At 47.9% G+C, this 18,738-nt stretch overlaps 1 protein-coding gene across 1 annotated transcript in view; it reads left to right on the top strand.

Moving 5' to 3' along the window:
* NEXMIF (neurite extension and migration factor) overlaps positions 1–17,650 on the top strand; it is a 60,472-nt gene extending 42,822 nt beyond the window's left edge. The window contains 4 exon segments of the mRNA XM_069867769.1: positions 7,123–7,247; positions 10,908–15,213; positions 15,914–15,957; positions 15,960–17,650. Coding sequence (XP_069723870.1) covers positions 7,172–7,247; positions 10,908–15,213; positions 15,914–15,957; positions 15,960–16,090 — 4,557 coding nt within the window. The 5' untranslated portion in view covers positions 7,123–7,171 and the 3' untranslated portion in view covers positions 16,091–17,650.
* The last annotated feature ends 1,088 nt before the right edge of the window (positions 17,651–18,738 follow it).

Raw genomic sequence — 18,738 nt, 5'->3', positions numbered from 1 at the left:
GGAAGAGCGCAGCGTGTTCAGCATCCGTTTGTTCCACGGGTAGAGCTGAATTCTGCTCTACTATTACTCCACTGGATGTAAACATCTCAGAGACATTTACATGGTGTTTCTTTTTAAGTATATAATGTTTTCATTCAAAAGGATCATAATTCTTAAAAGACCTGTCAGAGGCACTGACATGTAATTAATTTCTCTAAAGCTCTTTTTTTGAAAGATATGACTGCATATATAGAATACCTGCGCTTATTCACAGCTCGGCAGGAGAAAAAGCCACAGCTTCTTCTTCACTTTCTTCCCCCACTTCTCCATAAAAAGATTTTCTTTCACTTTGGATACTCCCTCTCCATCTCCCCTCATAATCTACAATGAATAAAGCTGTGTGTAAATAGGAACTGGTGCGCTGGGTTTTGTCTGGGTGCTCACAACCTTTTGTTTATTCAGCTTTAAGTGACAACACTCTTGCAACTTTAATTATGGAACGGCTATCGCTAACCTGTAATCTCGTCCATCTAATAAGATTCCCATGCGTGTAGGTGGGCTTTCAGTCAGTCTAGTAGGCTGTTTATTTTTACCTGTTAAGAGTGTTTTTCTCCTCTGCTTGGGAGGAGTGTATTAAGCTGCAGCAGCACAATGCTGGTGCCCAGGAAATGTGAACGAGGAGATGCTCAGCTGACCGTGGATCTGTATGTAAGCAGCCAGGCACTGGATTACATGGCAGTCATGGCTAGCTGGCCGGCTTTATCCCTTGTAAATGCTTCCAGGGCATCACTGGGACCAGCACTGCTGCCACTGGAAAATGCCTTGAGCCAAATTGCTGCTGCTTCTCAAGGAGGAGTCTGCAGAGAGTCCTCTTGGGGGGAGGAAATCTGTCCAGCAGCTCCTTTGGCACAATTTCTTCTCGGGCCAGCAGCTGGGGAGGACAAAGGGCGTGTCCAATCTCCATGGCACCTGACAGCAGCAAGGTGATGGACCTAGCTTGTGCATGTCCTTCACGCTGAGAGTGGTGACGCACTGGAAGAGATTGCCCAGGAAAGCTGTGGCTGCCCCATCCCTGGAGGTGTTCAAGGCCAGGTTGGATGGGCCTTGGAGCCCCCTGATCCAATGGGAGGTGTCCCTGCCCATGGGAGGGGGGTTAGAATTAAGTGATCTTTAAGGTCCCTTCCAACCCGAACTATTCTATGATTCTATGTTGTGTTCAGTTCTGGGTCCCTCACCACAAGAAAGATGTTGAGGCTCTGGAGTGAGTCCAGAGAAAAGCAACGAAGCTGGTGAAGGGGCTGGAGAACAGGCCTTATGAGGAACAGCTGAGAGAGCTGGGGGTGTTTAGCCTGGAGAAGAGGAGGCTGAGGGGAGACCTCATTGCTCTCTCCAACTACCTGAAAGGAGGTTGTGGAGAGGAGGGAGCTGGGCTCTTCTCCCAAGGGACAGGGGACAGGATGAGAGGGAATGGCCTCAAGCTCCACCAGGGGAGGTTCAGGCTGGACATTAGGAAAAAATTTTTCCCAGAAAGGGTCATTGGTCCCTGGCAGAGGCTGCCCAGGGAGGGGGTTGAGTCCCCTTCCCTGGAGGGGTTTAAGGGACAGGTGGACGTGGTGCTGAGGGACATGGTTTAGTGATTGATGGGAATGGTTGGACTCGATGATCCAATGGGTCTCTTCCAACCTGGTGATTCTATGATTCTACATCCATTCAGGACAGATGCCTGCAGTACTACGTGGAAGTGGACATTTGCTGGCTGAAAAAGAAGCACAGCAACTCGTTGCCTTCGTTGTAGAGGACAAGCATTGAGCAGGTGCCTTTTTCCCTCGTGGCTGTATAAATTGGTTGTGTTTCCCCTTTCGCTTTTGTAAAATTAATGTTAGTAGGAACGTGCTTAAATCCAAGCTGTACAAAAACCTGCCCATCGCTTATGTGACTGGCAATGAATGTAGAAACGCGTCCAGATGTTTTAGCTTTGTCATTCAGGCATTTCCTCCTCTGTTCCAGGTCAATAACCAGCACCCCTTGGTTGTGTTTCCTAAAGGGAGCGTTGCTCATGATGCTGTTGCTTTGCATACCCTGTTTAATTTATAGGAAAATGAATAATCTGTTTTCACTCCAAAGAACTGATAAAAGGATGTTCTACCAGAATATTGTCTCTAAACACGGCTAGGAGCAGAGAGAGCTGGCGGGGCCTCTGCTGGGGCATGGGGTTTCCTTCTCTGACCATATCTGCCTCCACTCTGGCAATGCTAGTGCCCAGAAAACTTCTTATTTATCACAGGGGGTGTTAGAACACAAAAATGCTTTGGGTCTGGGCTGAGGACACAAGCTCCCAAGGCTCTGGGAGGTTGCAGCAGAGGGTCTGGTGTGGGTGCTGCACTTGTGTGCTGCCAGACTTGTACACACAAAATGGTCACTACCAGCTTTTGTACGACCTCACTGGCACGAGCGGTGGGAAAATTGTCTGGAAACAAGAGGAATGGAGGATTTCCTGAGCTGTGATGCTGTGAGGTTTTTTGTGGCAATTGCTGTCTTTCCCCTGCCAGGAGTGGTTGGGCTGAAAGGGGTTTCTCCAGGTCACCGAGTGCTGTGTGCTGCTGTCACAGGCAAATGCATCTCATCTTTCTGTCCATTAGTTGTCCAGCTTGTGCTTAAAACTAGTTGGATTATTTTTTAGCTCCACTGCTTGCTTTCTGTGACTTCTTCCCTTTGACCTCCTTTCTCTGTCATGCCAGCTGTGATCTTAGCAGACAAATGCCCTAAAGTGCATCTTGCAATCTCAAAAAGTCCTTCTGGATTCTTCCTTGCGACAGAACCACCAGTGACCATCCTTGCAAAGTTGTGCTCCTGCCCTCCTCTTCCAGACACCAGGAGTTCATTTCACTCTCTGTCTTTGACCCTTGTCTTCCACCTGCCAGCCTCTTCCTCCATCCAGTCCGGTCAAGTTCATAAACTCAAACTGGTGGATGATTTTCCTCCTGTTGGTTCTTCATAATAGAATGACCCCAGTTGTGTATCTCTTCAATAACCTGACACTGTCTGAAATCCATATTCTCCCTTTTATTCTTCTGTCTGCAGATAGCTCTATGTTTTGTGCTCACCTGCTAACCAATATATTCTCTGCACATCGCCTTTATATCCCAGACCTCTCTCGGTTTCGTTTTTCCTTCCAGGGACCCAGCTGTTCTCCTCCTCTTTGTTATCCCCAGCCTTCGGTTTCTTCTGTATCAGAAACGGCGTGACCAGCAGGTCCAGGGAGGTTATTCTCCCTCTGTACTCGGCACTGGTGAGACCGCTCCTCAAATCCTGTGTTCAGTTCTGGGCCCCTCACCACAAGAAGGGTGTTGAGGCTCTGGAGCGAGTCCAGAGAAGAGCAACAAAGCTGGTGAGGGGGCTGGAGAACAGGCCTTATGAGGAACAGCTGAGAGGGCTGGGGGTGTTTAGCCTGGAGAAGAGGAGGCTGAGGGGAGACCTCATTGCTCTCTCCAACTACCTGAAAGGAGGTTGTGGAGAGGAGGGAGCTGGGCTCTTCTCCCAAGTGACAGGGGACAGGACAAGAGGGAATGGCCTCAAGCTCCAGCAGGGGAGATTTAGGCTGGACATTAGGGAAATATTTTTCCCAGAAAGGGTCATTGGGCACTGGCAGAGGCTGCCCAGGGAGGTGGTTGAGTCACCTTCCCTGGAGGGGTTTAAGGGATGGGTGGATGAGGTGCTAAGGGGCATGGTTTAGTGATTGATGGGAATGGTTGGACTCGATGATCCGGTGGGTTTCTTCCAACCTGGTGATTCTATGATTCTATGATTCTTGTTCTGCATCGCGTCAAGCCCCTTTATCGGCTTGTCTTTCACAGGCACCAGTGCTTCTCCTTGTCCCCCTTGGCCTCTGACCTTTCATGATCACTCAGCTCCCAAAAGGTCCTCTTGTTCAGCAGGTCTCTGCAAACCTCAGATGGTCTCTCTCATTCGCACTTCATTTCTCTCTGACTGTATGTGAAGATCCCCCATCCAGACTCTTTCTGGGTCATTTCTAGACCTCAGTTCTACTCTCCGAGTTACTGTGCTCAAGGCAAATTATTGACCGCAGGCACATCCCATTCGTTCTTGCACTTCGTGACTTCATTGTCTTCTCCTGCCTTTGGATTGCATCCTCCAGAAGCATCCTTTCTGCATTTCCCCCCTTCTATGCACACATATCCCCACCCAAAAAATAACAGGAGCAAAAATAACTGAAAGAGCAAGAAGCAAGCAGGCAGAGAAGCATGCGACCCACAACCCACACAGAAGAGGAACGTCCCGTATGAGGAGAGGCTGAGAGAGTTGGGGTTGTTCAGCCTAGGGAGGAGAAGGCTGCAGGGAGACCTTAGAGCAGCTTCCAGTCCCGAAAGGGGGTCCAGGAAGGCTGGGGAGGGGCTCTGGATCAGGGAGGGCAGGGAGAGGACAAGGGGGGAATGGTTTTCAGCTGCAAGAGGGGAGATTGAGATGAGATCTTAGGCAGAAATGTTTTCCTGTGAGGGTGGGGAGGCCCTGGCCCAGGTTGCCCAGAGCAGTGGTGGCTGCCCCATCCCTGGAGGGGTTCAAGGCCAGGTTGGATGGGGCTTGGAGCCCCTGATGCAGTGGGAGGTGTCCTGCCCATGGTAGGGGGTGGAACTGAATGTGCTTTGAGGTCTCTTCCGACCTGAACCATTCTGTGATTCTCCTGTGAATATAAGTATTATTAAATGATAATCATACTCCAGGTCCTTTCTAGGACTCTGTTTCTGTAAGAAAACATGGCCTGTCCTTTGGAGGACAGCAGGTTCAAACAAAAGCAGGACTGTTTCACACAGAACAGAAGCTCCCACACTACAAGGTGTTGTGGAGGCCAGGCCATTTGCAACCAGTGTTGAAGGTGATGGTCCCATCATCCTCACCAAACACGCTGAAGTCAGAGATGGGTTCAGATCTGTACATGTGCATAGTTGTATGTGCCATCCTCCAGCCCTTCCACAGCTAATTGAAGGGGAAAATCCTTGCATATTTCTCTCCCATTTGGCAAACCACGATGGTGTGCAAAACACATCTACCAGGTCACAATCCGTTAAAGCCCTGTGCTCAACTCAGCTTTCCCATCTCCTGGCTCTTCCTTAGGCAGCAAATAGCCCCTCCCCAGGAGCCACATGAGCCCACGTGTGGGGCCAGTGGTGGGTCTCTCGTCTCCTGTGAAGCCTCTGGTTCTCCAGCAGCTTAAGATATTTTATTAATATTTTCATTAATAGCTATTTTTAAAACTTAATTTATTAATATTTATGTTAATTAAGATCACTTTAATGGGCAGGAGATATTATCAAGGAGGCATGTGGTTGAGAACAGCTACTGGAAAACGCAGAGTGGCTCTCACACATAGAAGTTAATCTTCTTTGAGTTGCATGGAAATAACTCCCAACGCTGCCTGATCGGTACTTTGGTGTTCTAAGTCGCTCCCATTCCAGCACGTCAGCCACGCTTTGGCTGGACATCAGAATTTTTTTTCACAGAAAGGGTCACTGGGCACTGGAACAGGCTGCCCAGGGATGTGGTTGGGTCACAATCCCTGGAGGTATTTAAAAGATGGGTGGATGCGGTGCTCGGGGACATGGTTTGGTGGCAGATAGGAGTGGTTGGACTCGATGATCCTGTGGGTCTTTTCCAACCTGGTGGTTCTGTGGTTCTGTGGAACATTTCTCAACCACCGACTGGTGGGGAGGGTACGGATGCTGTCGGGAGAGCAGAATAGTCCGTACCAGCTCACATCTGTAGAGCTTTGTGGTACGGATTTGCATCAGACTCTCAGGGTTAGTTAGATATTCCTCTAAATATGCAAAGGAGTTGAGTTCCTGATGCTTGTTATTCTTATCTCACTCTGGGTGTCACAACATCTTTAAGTTCAGTGAAGGTTTCACTTCCTAAGACGGTTGTAAAGATTTCTCAGTAATTAAGAGGCCTCCGCTGCGAACCTGGATGTGAATGAAATGTGGCTGCTGAACCCAGGGCAGTGGATACTGCGGGAAGGTCAGACGGTGACAAAGGATGGTTTTAAAAATCAACAACAAAAAGCAAACCAGAAAACCCCACCGAAAACAATGCTTCAATCTGGTACCTGTTCTATCAGAGAGGAGTTGAGTTGGAGCTGCCAGAAGGAAAAAAAACTAGTTTCTGACTTGAATGTACAGTTAAAGAGGTGAAATTCTGGCCCCGATGAGAGTTCTCCTGTGGTGCCCATGCCTGGGATCCAGCCTGGGACTTTGGAATGGTTGGACTCGATGATCCGGTGGGTCTTTTCCAACCTGGTGATTCTATGATTCAGCCACATCTCCCCTTGGCAGGATCTCCCTCTCCATAGGGAAGCGATCATTTTAACATGTGGGGAACAACAGAGCAAGAGAGACAGTGTGAGCCTGATTCTGATCCTGGGTTTGTAGCTTTGGAGAAGAACCACTAAGTTCAGACAGCTTCGACTGGTGGTCATACAGCCGAGATGAAGCATAGCCCAGCAAGGACCATGGGGGTGGCAGGAGGTGGCTGCAACGAAGCTTTCGAGGAAGGAGTTCTCGTGATGAAGGAGTTTTCTGAGTGAAGAATGAGATTAGAGACACTTTTCCCCCAAAACTGCTTTTTTGGGGGGAGTTTTTCATACCTGCCAGCACTTGGAAGATGGAAGCAGTAGCTGGGAGCTGGTATGAGCAGTTGTCGCTTGGAATACCTGCATTTTTCTTCCAAGTCCAACGCTTGGCTGCTAGTGTCTGACCTGGGGCTAGTCCCCTCCTCTTTGTATCTTCTCAGCTTGTTTGGAGATAACAACACTTCCCTGTGTGTACAAAGCAGTTTTGGGTGATGCGAAAAGTGCTGCTTCACCTTCTAAAGAAGGACTTTGGGGAAGGAAATGGTGATATACAGCATTTTAACCTTGCTGAAATACATTGGACTTGGCTTTTGGAGTGGAAAGGGGAAAATACAATTGCTTAAATAAACACTGTTAGTTCTCTTAAGCAGCGTAAGGGCAGCATGTGAGGTTGTGTGGGTTTGTTGGATTTTTTTCCTTTATTGTTGTTCTTTTATATTCACAGTTCTTTGAGTTGATTCTGGGAACTGTACTGACTGTGGTTGTGTTCTGGAAATGTGCAGGTTGGCCAGATGCAGTGGGGCATGGAGTGAACAGAAAGAGGTTAAATTGATGGATGACCAACAAGAGCAGGATTGTGCCTCAGAAGACCAAGAAACTATCCTGATTAATGGGGTAAAAGAAAATGGTAAGGAACTTAATTACAGTACATGAGGGAGCAGTGACAACTTGCAAGCCAACTCATTTTCCTAATTCCTTCTGTGTATTTAATTTTAGGGGTTTGCGGGTATCTCTGCAATGTGGAGCAGTAGGGTAAGTGGGTATTTTCTACACAGATGTTACTCCAGCGATGAGTCTGCACCTTTTTAGGTCTTTGAATACTTGTTCGTACTGCTTTTGCCCATTCATGTGCATAGTTGGAAATATTTATGTGCACATGCAGTTTGAGCTTGTGGGTTTGTTCAGCCTGGAGAAGAAAAGGCTCAGGGGGAGACCTTTGAGCAGCTTCCAGTACTGAAAGGGGCTCCAGAAAATCTGGGGAGGGGCTCTTGATCAGGGAGTGCAGGACGAGAGGGAACGGTTTTCAGCTGTAAGAGGGGAGATTGAGATGAGATCTTAGGCAGAAATGTTTTGCTGTGAGGGTGGGGAGGCCCTGGCCCAGGTTGTCCAGAGCAGTGGTGGCTGCCCCATCCCTGGAGGGGTTCAAGGCCAAGTTGGGTGAGGCTTTGAGCTTTTTGATTCTGTGATTCTATTAGTTTAGTTTGGTTTCTCAGAGAAAAAGTGTCGTAAAGACTGTGCAGCCCCTGTCTGCTGGGAGCCTTTCTTTCTTCTTGCATTTACTTAGGAACCCACTGGCCAGTCTCAGCAAAAATTGACTGAAGGATACTCAGTCCCTGCAAAACGAGGAAAATTTAAAGGTTGAGTAGAAGAATCAAACCTGGATTAGCACCCGTGGAAAGGGAAGGTTGGGTTTGTGAGCCCGTTCTTGCCTTTTCTTTGTGGTCTGCCAGCAGCATGTGGGATCTCATGGCCCCTAACACCGCTTCTCCTGGCCGCAGTCCTGCTCCCAGGAGCCACTGAATCATTCTGGCTTCTACTGACATTGGTGGGGAAGGATCAGCCCCTTCCAGCAGCCTGTCTGAAATACCTAACTTTGTCTGTATCCATTTAATCGCTGCCATACTTGCTTTCAAAAGCAATAACTGATGAGGAGTTACAGTGCCTGAAAACCTGATTGAAATAAATATTCCTCTGAGCGTTTTCTCCAGTCATTTAGCCTTCAGTCACTGCCACAGTAAATGCAGTGACAGTCCGGCATTAGGGCAGAGCTTGACATTTTCATTCTTCACCATGTTTTTATGTTTAATTTCATGGCTTTTTACAATTTATATTGGCCTATAAATCTTGAGAGAGAGAGAGAGAGAAAGAAAGAGATTTATTTATTTATATATAAATTTGACCCTGTTAGATGTGAAGGACTTAAGCCTCTGACATCTTGTATGCTCAGACCCTCCTGTCATCTCAAAACAAGGTGCATAGAGGCAAGTGTTGTTCTGGTTTGTTACCAAGGACCTGGAGTGACTCCAGATACACGGGTGCCCATGTGGACCCCCGGTGCATGCTGGTGGGAGGTAAAGTGGGTGATTGCCCCTGTGAGGTAATTCTGGAGGTATCTGTCAGGTATCTCCCTCATGATTGCACATGGTGAAGCCACAGCTGGTGGAGATCATAGAATCATAGAATAGTTTGGGTTGGAAAGGACCTTAAAGATCATCTAGTCATGTTCTAGTGATGTTCTAATCATCGTCTTCTTGCCTAATCTAACAGGCAGTAACGCCAGCGCTTACCTGTTCAGTAAAGATGGGCAATTTCTAGAACCTGATGCAGTTTCGATGAAATTCAATTAAACAGGGCTTAAAAAGCATTTTAATTAAACAGTGTTGGGTAGGAGCTGCTGCTGAATCTCAAGCAGCAAGCCACAAGCTGCTCTGATGCCCCCACCTCCCCGCTGATGGCCCTGGGGGTGGGAATGGTGCTTTTTGCCTCCTCCCCCATAACTCTAACCAGGTGCCGTGGATCCAGAGCAGCTCTGGGCTGTTGCAGTGCCCAGGCAGGACCTGCCCTCCCTTCAGAGCTCATGGACAGCAGGATGGGTCCGTATTTTCCTGCTCAGTTTGCCCATGTGCTTTTGGATGAGTTAAACCAGGAAAGGTGGTTCTGCTTCTCCAGCATTTTCTTTGTCACCTGCAGTCTTTTGGAGCAGCATTTACGTTAAAGCATCAACTGAATGTGCGCCTGATTTTTGGATCATATGAGTCCTGGAAATAAATTTTGGGTGTTTGTATTTCACAGGAGTTCAGTTTCCACTGATACGAGTCTAAACCTAAAGAAACACCCAGCGACGGTTTATTTTATATAATAACCTCTCTGTATTGAATGCAACATTTGAGATTGAATTTCAGCTTTCTACCTCCCCCTTTTTTAGCCCTTAAATTCTTCATTTATCCTTAAATTTTCCATGCTTCCTGTTAGCTCCAGGCTGACTTTTGTTTTAGTTCCCTTCTGAAGTGGAACTGCACTGGTTAATTTGTTTTGGTGCTTAAGGAAAAAGATTCCACCTCTGCGTTTCTGATTGAAAAACTGGTGGGAGGGACTCAAAAATCAGCTTATTTATTTGTTAACCTTTTTTGAGGGAAGGGAAGTAGCACAGATTTCAAGCAAGTCTGTCTGGTCTTTTCCAAGCCCCGTGTGTTGAAGATGCTTGCAGGCATCGCAACGCACTTCAGGTTTGATTTAGATAGCGTTTGGGAAGTTTTTCGAGACCTTTGAGTGCTGCGTGGCTCCGACCCTACATTGCTTGGACCGGCTTAAGGCTTTACAGATGGCTCTGTCCCTAGGGCTCCTGTAGCACGAGATCGTAAAATCAGATCATAAAATCATAGAGTAGTTTGTGTTGGAAGGGACCTTAAAGATCATCCAGTTCCAACCCCCCCTGCGATGAACAGGGACACCTCCTACTGGATGAGGCCCTGATATATCAGAGTATGTCCATGAGTGAAAAGACACCGTATTTAAATTTCTAGGGCCATATTGTCTGTTGAGCCAGGAGGCAGATAAAAGCATCTTCCTAACTTTTATTCCACCATAAAAGAGTGCGATGAGGTGCAAATATAAAATCCTTAGGTTAAGTATAAAAACCTTACCTGATTAAAAAGGCATTTTTAGAGATTAGGGAAGAAGGCCAAGACCTGCAGTAATACTAATGATAATTGCTTTAAATTCTGTTACCTTCTGCTTCCCTCAGTGCAGACAGAGACGACAAGACCACTTGTTTTTCATAAGTAGCTGTAACTTTCTGCCTCTTTCACAGTTCAGGTGCATTTAAGGTGCAGACACTGCATGGGGGATGCTTTGTTTCTTTAAGAATCTTATTTTTCCATTAATTTTTTTCAGTCTTCATGGGAATATTTTTATTAGGCTTGTTTTGGTTTTTAATAACTGTCAGATTTGAAAGGCAGTATCCAGGTAACGCTTTGTGTATTGGGAGGAGAGAACGGATGGGTTTGGTTTCTTAAATGTACTCTTGTACCTCTTCCAGCTGGCAGTGGGGGAGTGTTTACCTCTCCTTTCCTTGCACATCACCATGTTAATGAGATCCTGAAGGGAAGGATCACACTTTCACAGGAAGGGCATCTGCCTTTTCCCGAAGGAGCGGTTGGGAAAAATCCCCTCTAAACCCAGGGAGAAGGGGAGCAGGGTGGTGAGCCCCAGCGGAGCAGCAAAGGTTGTAAACCTTCTCTCTTTTGCTTTCTTTTCTCCCTCCCTTTTCCTCACCCCCCTGCCCCAGAAGCGCATGCCCTGGACGGCAACGAGAGGCCTTGCACCACCGCCGAGGCCACGGTCACGTTCTCAGCCTTGACGGCGGCTCCGAAAGAAAACCACGCGTGCCACCGGGCGCTGCCTCCCCTGACGTCGAAGAAGCCGTGCTTGCTGAGCCCCCCGTCGCCGCTGCGGCTCACGGATGCGCCCGAGCACGCCTCGGATGACTCCTCCGCCCACGCCATCTCCCTCACGTCCTGCGTGACAAAGGGCATGAGCTCCTGGTCGCTGCCGGGAGACTGCGAGAAGGCTCCCTTCACCATGATGGAGCCCGGAGGGATGTCGGCACTGACGGGCGACTGCTTGATGCAGCCGAGCCGGACCTGTCTGGGCTGCTTTATTGAATCAAAGGACGGCATTGATGCAGAGCCGGGAATAAGCTTGAAAGTGGGGGATATAAATAGGGATTATGACACCTGTTCGGTCTCTGATATAGGGATTCACTGCATGAGCACAGGAGAAACCATGAGATACGGGGATCAACTGCTTTCAGACCAGCTTTTAAGCTTCCCTATGCATAAATCGAGGGCAGCGGACAAAAGAGATGCAGAAAAATCTGACAGTGATTCAGAGGACCCCACTCAGAAAAATTATTACGAGGGATTATTATTAGACAAATGCAATGGTGAGGAACCTTTACTAACAAATCCCAACCAGGAATGGGGCTATTTTGAATCTTTCATTAGTGAAAGTAAAATTGAGCTGCTTGACCTCTGCTCCAAAAATGAGCTTTCTGTAAATCTGTTTTCTGAGGAAGATGTGGATAATTACATGTTTGATGATGACGATTCCACCTTGGGAAGCGATGTCTGCTCCCTAAAGATTAGATATGAATCTTTCCAGGACAACGTGCGGGAGAAGACCACCACCCTGCAAGAAGACGCCCAGTTCAACTTCTTCCCCAGCGTGTTTGGCAACTGCACCAAAAGGGACAGCAGGAGCACCCTGAAAAGGGGACCTGGCAGTGCCGCTGACCCTTCTCAATTCAAATCTGAGGAAGGCATCATCTGGGGGGAGGAGGAGGAGGATGGCGAGGAAGAGGGCGGGGAGGAGGAGGAGAAGGTTGCCTTAAATAAATCTTGCAACAGCACGGAGATGGTGCAGTACGTGAGCTCCAAGAGGAGCCACTTCTTGGACTCGGTGAATTCCACGGAGGACTCCGGGGAGTTTAGCGATGACAGCACTTGCACAGAGTCCTCCTACGATGTGTTGCGGGATATCAAGGACTGCAGTCGATACCTGTCCCGGGACCACTCCGGCTCTTTCATTCAGCAGAACTATGGGTTGCGAGCAAAGAGGAAAGTGCGATACAGCGATGACTACTTGTACGATGTGGATTCCATCGAGAACGAGAAGATCCTGGACAAGAAGGAGTGGCTCCCAGATGGGCCCAAGGAAGAGGACGATGACGAGTGGTGCCCCAAGAAACGGCGAAAAGTCTCTCGCAAGGAGCCCCCCGTTATCATCAAGTACATCATCATTAACAGGTTTAAAGGGGAGAAGCATATGCTGGTGAAGCTCAGCAAAGTGGATGCCAACGAGACAACTGTTACCCTGAATGAGGAGCTGCTCAGCAAATATGAAAAGCTGGCCCCACTGAAGGGCTTCTGGCAGGAGAGGCAGCAGAGCCGGCTGGATTTGCTGAGATCGTCTCTCTACCACAAGCAGAATTTCTATCTTAACGGCTCAGATGCTTCGTTCCTCCCTCACCCACGGAAGCGAAAATGCAAGCTAGCAAACAGGCACCGGATTCAAAGAATTAAAGCCATTGAGCAATCTGTAAACAAGCTGGGCTCTTGCTCCTCTGATCACAAGCAGCCGTGCAGCAGTAAAGAGGATGCGGGCCTGAAAGGGCTGCCAGCGTTAGCCATCGCCACCCCTAGCTGTGCCAATGGATTACACGTAACCGACATCACGGGCATCGCCGCCGTGAAATGCAAATCACAGGAGCGGGAGCACAAGGGGACCGAGAGAAAAGTGCTCCGCAGAATCAAATTCAAAAGTGAAGCCAGGTTGAAGTGCAAGAAGATCAAAGCCGCTACCGGTACGGCGGAGGACTCCCTGGCGCTGGAAAATCAGGACTCTGCAGCGCGACTGAAGGACGAAAACGTTCCCTGTGCTTCAGACAGCTCCCATCTCCCGGAGTGCCACGAGGATAAGGTTGCTAAAAATTCTCCTTTCCTACCATCCACCTCCTCTTCAGACAAGCCTCTGCCATCTGCTAATATCACCACCAATGTCCCCCTGATCCCTGGAGGGTATCTGCAGACGTTGTTAGATGCTTCTGATTTGTCGAGCAACACCAGTATCTCATATTTCACCCAGCATCCCTCCGAGCAGCAGCAGCACCCGCTCCCCAGCATCGTCCCGGCAGAAAAGCCCTTCCCGGCTCTGCAGCCGGCGCAGAGCTGCGTGCTCTCCCCACCCTCCGAGTCGGAGCTGCAGCAGTCACCCGGCCACTTGGAGATGGAGCAGAGCAGCTTCGGGAGCATGTGGCCGGCCAGCAAGGCTGCGGGCAGCACCCGCCAGGACTTCCCCGCTGAGATGCCGGAGGCGGCCGGGCTGCCGAGCGAGTTTGGCAGCAGCAGCGGCAGCGCCACGGGCGCAGACGGTCTCCCGGCCTCTGGATACGCTCAAGTCAATCTGAATAGTGGCAAATTGCTATACCAAAAAAATTACATGCCGGACAGCCAACAAGTGCAGTCCGATGATTCTTATCAGTCATGTCATTTTAATAATGGAGAGGGGCACTTTCATTTCCAGCGAGGTACACTAAGTACAGATGATGGCAGGCTCATTAGTTTTGATTCAGTGGGTTCATTGTCAGTTAGTTCTAGCAATTACAGTTCTTTAAGTTTAAAGTCTTGTGAAAAGGACGGTGAGGATGATATTAATGATGATTTCTTGGCCCACTGCAGTCCCAAGCTAGTGATCCAGCAGAGCATAGATGAAATCACCCCTTTGAAGGAGTCCACGGACCTTTTAGATATTTCCAACTTCACACCTGACAAGTTCCGCCAGTCGTCGCTTTCGGAGATGTCCCCTCCAGACACTCCCAACCTGTCCCCGCAGATAGCTGGCTCAGACACCAAGCCTCTGGGCACCCTGAAGGGCTTTCAGGAGAGCCCCCAGCCTGCCCTCAACAGCTCCGAGAAGGTCAAGTGGAACTGTGGGGTCCTGCAGACCGAGGAGCAGGCAGATAATGGGTTTGCTTTAAATAATCACCAGTTCCAGTTCCATATGTTCAATGATGAAGATTCTGTCAGCCTTCTCGAAAAGAGTCCATGCTTGTCAACATTTAATGAGCCATCTGGTCAAATTAGCACCAATAGCAAAGTGTCAAAATCAAAGAGGAAAAGTTCGTCCAGTAAGAACGTGGGTACAAACCAAAGCTCTTCCCAGAAAGCCACCCGGAAGAAATCACCCAAACCCAACAAAGGAACCGATAAGCCGCAGGGGAAAAACTCAAGGCAGGCACCCAAGTCCACCAGGAAAGGGAAAAATGCTGCGGGAGTTAACGGTGAGAAGGCTCCAACTGTTGGTGGCAGGGCGGTCAACCAGCCGAGCAACGCGGCCACCACCACCAAGGGTGTTGCTGAGAGCGCCCAGCACTGCAGCCCAGCCGGGGTGAAACTGGGCAAGCACAACGGGCTCTCCGGAGACTGGGCGCTGGGCAAAGAGCGAGGCGTGGGCTGGTCAGAAGCCAGCCTGGGCAACGCCACCAGCCTCCTGGATGACGATCAGAGGGAGTTTGAGGAACCTTCCAACATCCTGTCTAACATCGCATCGGGAATGGCAGACGTCCAGAGGTTTATGATGGCCTCCATCGAGCCCTTGTGGGGGCCCGTTGGCCACAACAGCGTTCCAGACATATTCCGGTCACCGGAGTCCAACAGCCTGAAACTGAAAACTCTTAAAATTTTGGCAGGGACATCCCAGGAGTCGAAGAAGAAGGCGAACGGCGGCTCACCGGGGGCAGCGAAGAACCACAAATCAAACAACAAGGGCTCAAGCAAAAATGGCAAAGCCACAACCTGCGACCCCGCTCGCCCCAACTGCTCCACCGGCTACAGCCCGGACGTTCACCCGCCCTTTTTTGATAAAAACTATAGTAATCTGAGCACTTTAGGCAATAACGGACCTACCCATAAAAAACTCTATCGTCACAAATCCAGTTCAAAATCGCTGCGGGATGAGAACTGTAAAATAAAGCGGACGGAGCGCGAGCAGCCCCACAAGGACCCTCCCGTGACAGACGCTTTTGAGAAACTGAGGTAATGCTGCACCAAACTGGCTGGAATGCCCCTTAACCTCCCTCCCACCTGCTAAGCCCGCTGCTCCTCAGTTTTTCCTTCCTGAAAGCAAAAGTTGCATGAAACAAAAAAGACGTTCCCCTTTTACAGTTTTGGTTGATTTTGGTTTTTGGGGTTGGTTTTGGTTTTTTTTTGGTTTGGGTTGTTTTTTTCTTTTTAAATGCATGAAAATACTTCTTACTTGCAAGCTACCTAAAAGAATGACCGATTTTCTGGCTTGGCTGGGGTTAAAAAAACTAACAAAGCTCCTCTTTTCTGCTGTTTGGCTTCTTCAGTTTTTAATTACTTATTTATTGGGGGGGAACCAACACATGATTCCACGCTCTTTTTAATGATTTTGACAAGGAAAGACTTTTTTTTTTTTTTTTGGAACATTTTGTAAAAAATAAACCACAAAAAAAAAAAAAGAGGTTATGCGTCCAAAAGCCAAGATCTCTAAAGGTAAAGGCTCTTTACTTTGCAAATGAGAACTCGTTCCTAATTGAGCTTCACGTGGCAATGTTGAGTGCTTTCTGGCCCCCTCTGCTGTTTTATCTCCTAACCTGCATCATCTAAAGCTGCATCTTCTGCACCCGCCTGCCTCTAGCGCGTTCGCTCCGTCGTGGTGACTCCAGACGAGCTATAACTAAGATGGCATCAAATGTTTGGTTTTTTCCTGCAGGGAATCAGACTCCATTCTTCTTAAAGCAGAAACAGCATTTTTGGTTTTCCTGTGTTTGAAGAAGAGACTCCCTTTTCTAGAAAGACTGTTGATGTTTGTTTCTTTTCCTTTTTTTTTTATTTCGGTTGGGCTTTTTCCCGTCGGTTCCTTTTTGCAATCTGCCTTGTGCTATGTTGACATGTAAGTGCTGAGATGATGAGTTTGAAATCGTGGGAATTTTATTATTCGAAAGCAAACCTGGTATTCTCTGTGAAAGACTGTTTGAAAAGTCATACTGTTGTACAGTAGTTTATGCACTATTACCCACAACAACAAAAAAAAATTGTGCCAAACTATGAACAAGTGACTGTATTGTACATATTTTTACTTCTCTATCAACATTGGGTTGTGAGTGTTTTCTGCAGCTATGCCTTTTGGTTTGACTAGAAACATTCCAGTTGTTAAGTACTAACCACCCCCTTGGAAAGCACCTGTAACTCACCAGGAAACGATGTTGTTCACTTAGACAACTTACCAAAAGTTTTATGGACATGACTAAACGTGTGCCAAATTTACTTACCTCATCTCATGGATTCATCCTGTGGTTAAAGCTCATAAAGGGAAAAAAAAAAAACACAAAAAAGGAAAAAAAAGGGGAAAAAAAAAAAAGAAAAAAGGAACTTTGAAACCGATGCTGGGAAATGTAACGTCCTCTCTTTGAAACCATGAGCAGAAAAACTTAACGGTGAAATGTTGAGTTTTGTTGTAGGAGAGAGCTGAACTGGTGGAGGAGTTGGAAGCCCACGGATGGTAAGTTTGCCAGTAACTCAAGTGTCTGCATCCAGAGATTCCCGAACCGCTGCTCTTCAGGTGTCTGTTTTCTTAAAGCAAAACCTGTAGCTGAAGATCATTTGAAATGCAAAGTGACATTGCTAATCCTTTGTATCTCAGTTTTATATATTTTATAAGAACCTGGGATAAACTCTAAAATAGTTATAAACACAGGACTAACGCGTTTCATACATTTATCGCTGTTTACTTTTCCTTTGAGTAGTTTCTTAACCATTTCTGATGCAGAGCCTGTCGAGAGCGCTCTCCTGTCATGGCTTTGGTGTTTCCTACATGTCGAACCTTGCGATGCCAGTATAGTTTGAACTTTCTAAAGCAACGTCATTGGTTTTAAATACCACTCGGGACCTTTTCTTTGATTCAGTTCATAAGATAAGAAAAAAACAAAACCAACGGAGCTATTTGTGATCTCACCGATCAGGGCCGGATCGTACCTGACTGGACTTTACTAAGACAGCATTAAGTATTGAATGCTAAATGTATTCTCAAAAGGCCTTATTTGTAACCCTACTTGCCGCACCCTCGCCCTCCAAGAGAATAACAAAACCCCCACAAATCTCTATTTTCCTTGTGCAACTGAGCGCCTGTGCATTTTGCTGCTGATTCCTTGTGAAACCTTGATATGCAAGAGCCCTGCTAAATGGGAGCTGTTGGGAGCAGCGGGATGCCAGGCTTGGAGACGTTTATGCAATAGAACACGATGAGGACGAGGAGCCTTAATAGCAGTCGGACAGATCACGTTCTCGCCACGGTTGTGAGCACAGAGCACAGAGCACAGGGCAAGACTCTGGTCTCCTTACACATAGCGGGGGGAGGTTCAGCCCACGAGCAAGGCAAAACAGCAGAGTTGTTTTAAGTTAGTTTAGCAAAAAAAAGAAGACTGGACACTTAAAGTGGAAGTGGAGTTGCAAAGTCAAAATGTTTAGAGTCAAAATGTTTAGAGTCAAAATGTTCTCGGGATTTGCAGACCATGAGGTGTAGCTTGGGCTCAGCTCTGCAGTCCCAGAGAAAGCAGCATGGTAATTGCATTGCATTTTATTTAACAGATTGAAGAAGGAACTCAAAAAAATAGCAGTTCTGAAAACCATCCCATAAGTTCATTTAGTCCATGCAAAAATGCAATGCTGGCATTGCCTGGAGTGAGTTGTGCCGGATGAGAACGGACCCTGGGTACCCCACGGGTTGCAGCCAGTGGGGTACAACGTCCCACTCCGTCCTGGCTCCAGGAGATCTAGAAGATGCTCAGGATTTATTTTGGAGACAAGAGCGGTGCTAGGGCTCCATCCCTGGGCATTTGGCTTGCCTGCAGCCACAGTCTCTCCCCTGTTTCCCCAGAAGCTGGCTTTTCGATGGTAGGGTATCAGATATTACAGGCTCTGACCGCTGACGTGGTGTTGGCGTATCCTGGGTTTTCAGGCTTCCTTCCACATGCTGCAGGATGAGGGGCTGGCGGCTCCCTTCTTTCAGGCTGCTGCTCCTACAGAGACAGGTCAGGTCCGGTGCTGGGATGCAGCATGACCCTTCTTTTTGACCCAGAACCATAGTTTGAAAGCACATTTCGACTGGCCTGCACTGTGCTCATTGTGCTCCACGTTAGGACTACGAGACTCGTAATAAAATACCTTGTACTGAACCAGATAGCAATATTTATTGCATTAGAGAAATGTGCAATAGGGCATGAAGATAAGACATAAAAAGTATCGACTATTTTATTATGTGTTGGAAATCCATGAATACCCAGCTACCGGGTGTTTCAGGACAGTGTTAATCGCAAATACCAGCTGCCTCGTTGCTCTCTCCTTCAGTCCTTCTGTCACACTGATTTTGCAGCCGTGTTCAGCTGTCATCCTATGTCCTTCCCAAAAATCTCTCGCTGGGGAAATGTTGAAGGGCCCAGATCCCTCATGGGGTGGCACTGCCTCTTCTCTGCACCTGAAAAAGGGATCCCTCTGCGGATTGATCCCAAAATTCAGAACTTGCCTTGAGCCAACCATTTA

Source organism: Phaenicophaeus curvirostris, chromosome 13 (assembly GCF_032191515.1).
Source record: "Phaenicophaeus curvirostris isolate KB17595 chromosome 13, BPBGC_Pcur_1.0, whole genome shotgun sequence".
Classification (NCBI taxonomy): domain Eukaryota; kingdom Metazoa; phylum Chordata; class Aves; order Cuculiformes; family Cuculidae; genus Phaenicophaeus; species Phaenicophaeus curvirostris.
This window is presented reverse-complemented; position numbering and strand designations above follow the sequence as displayed.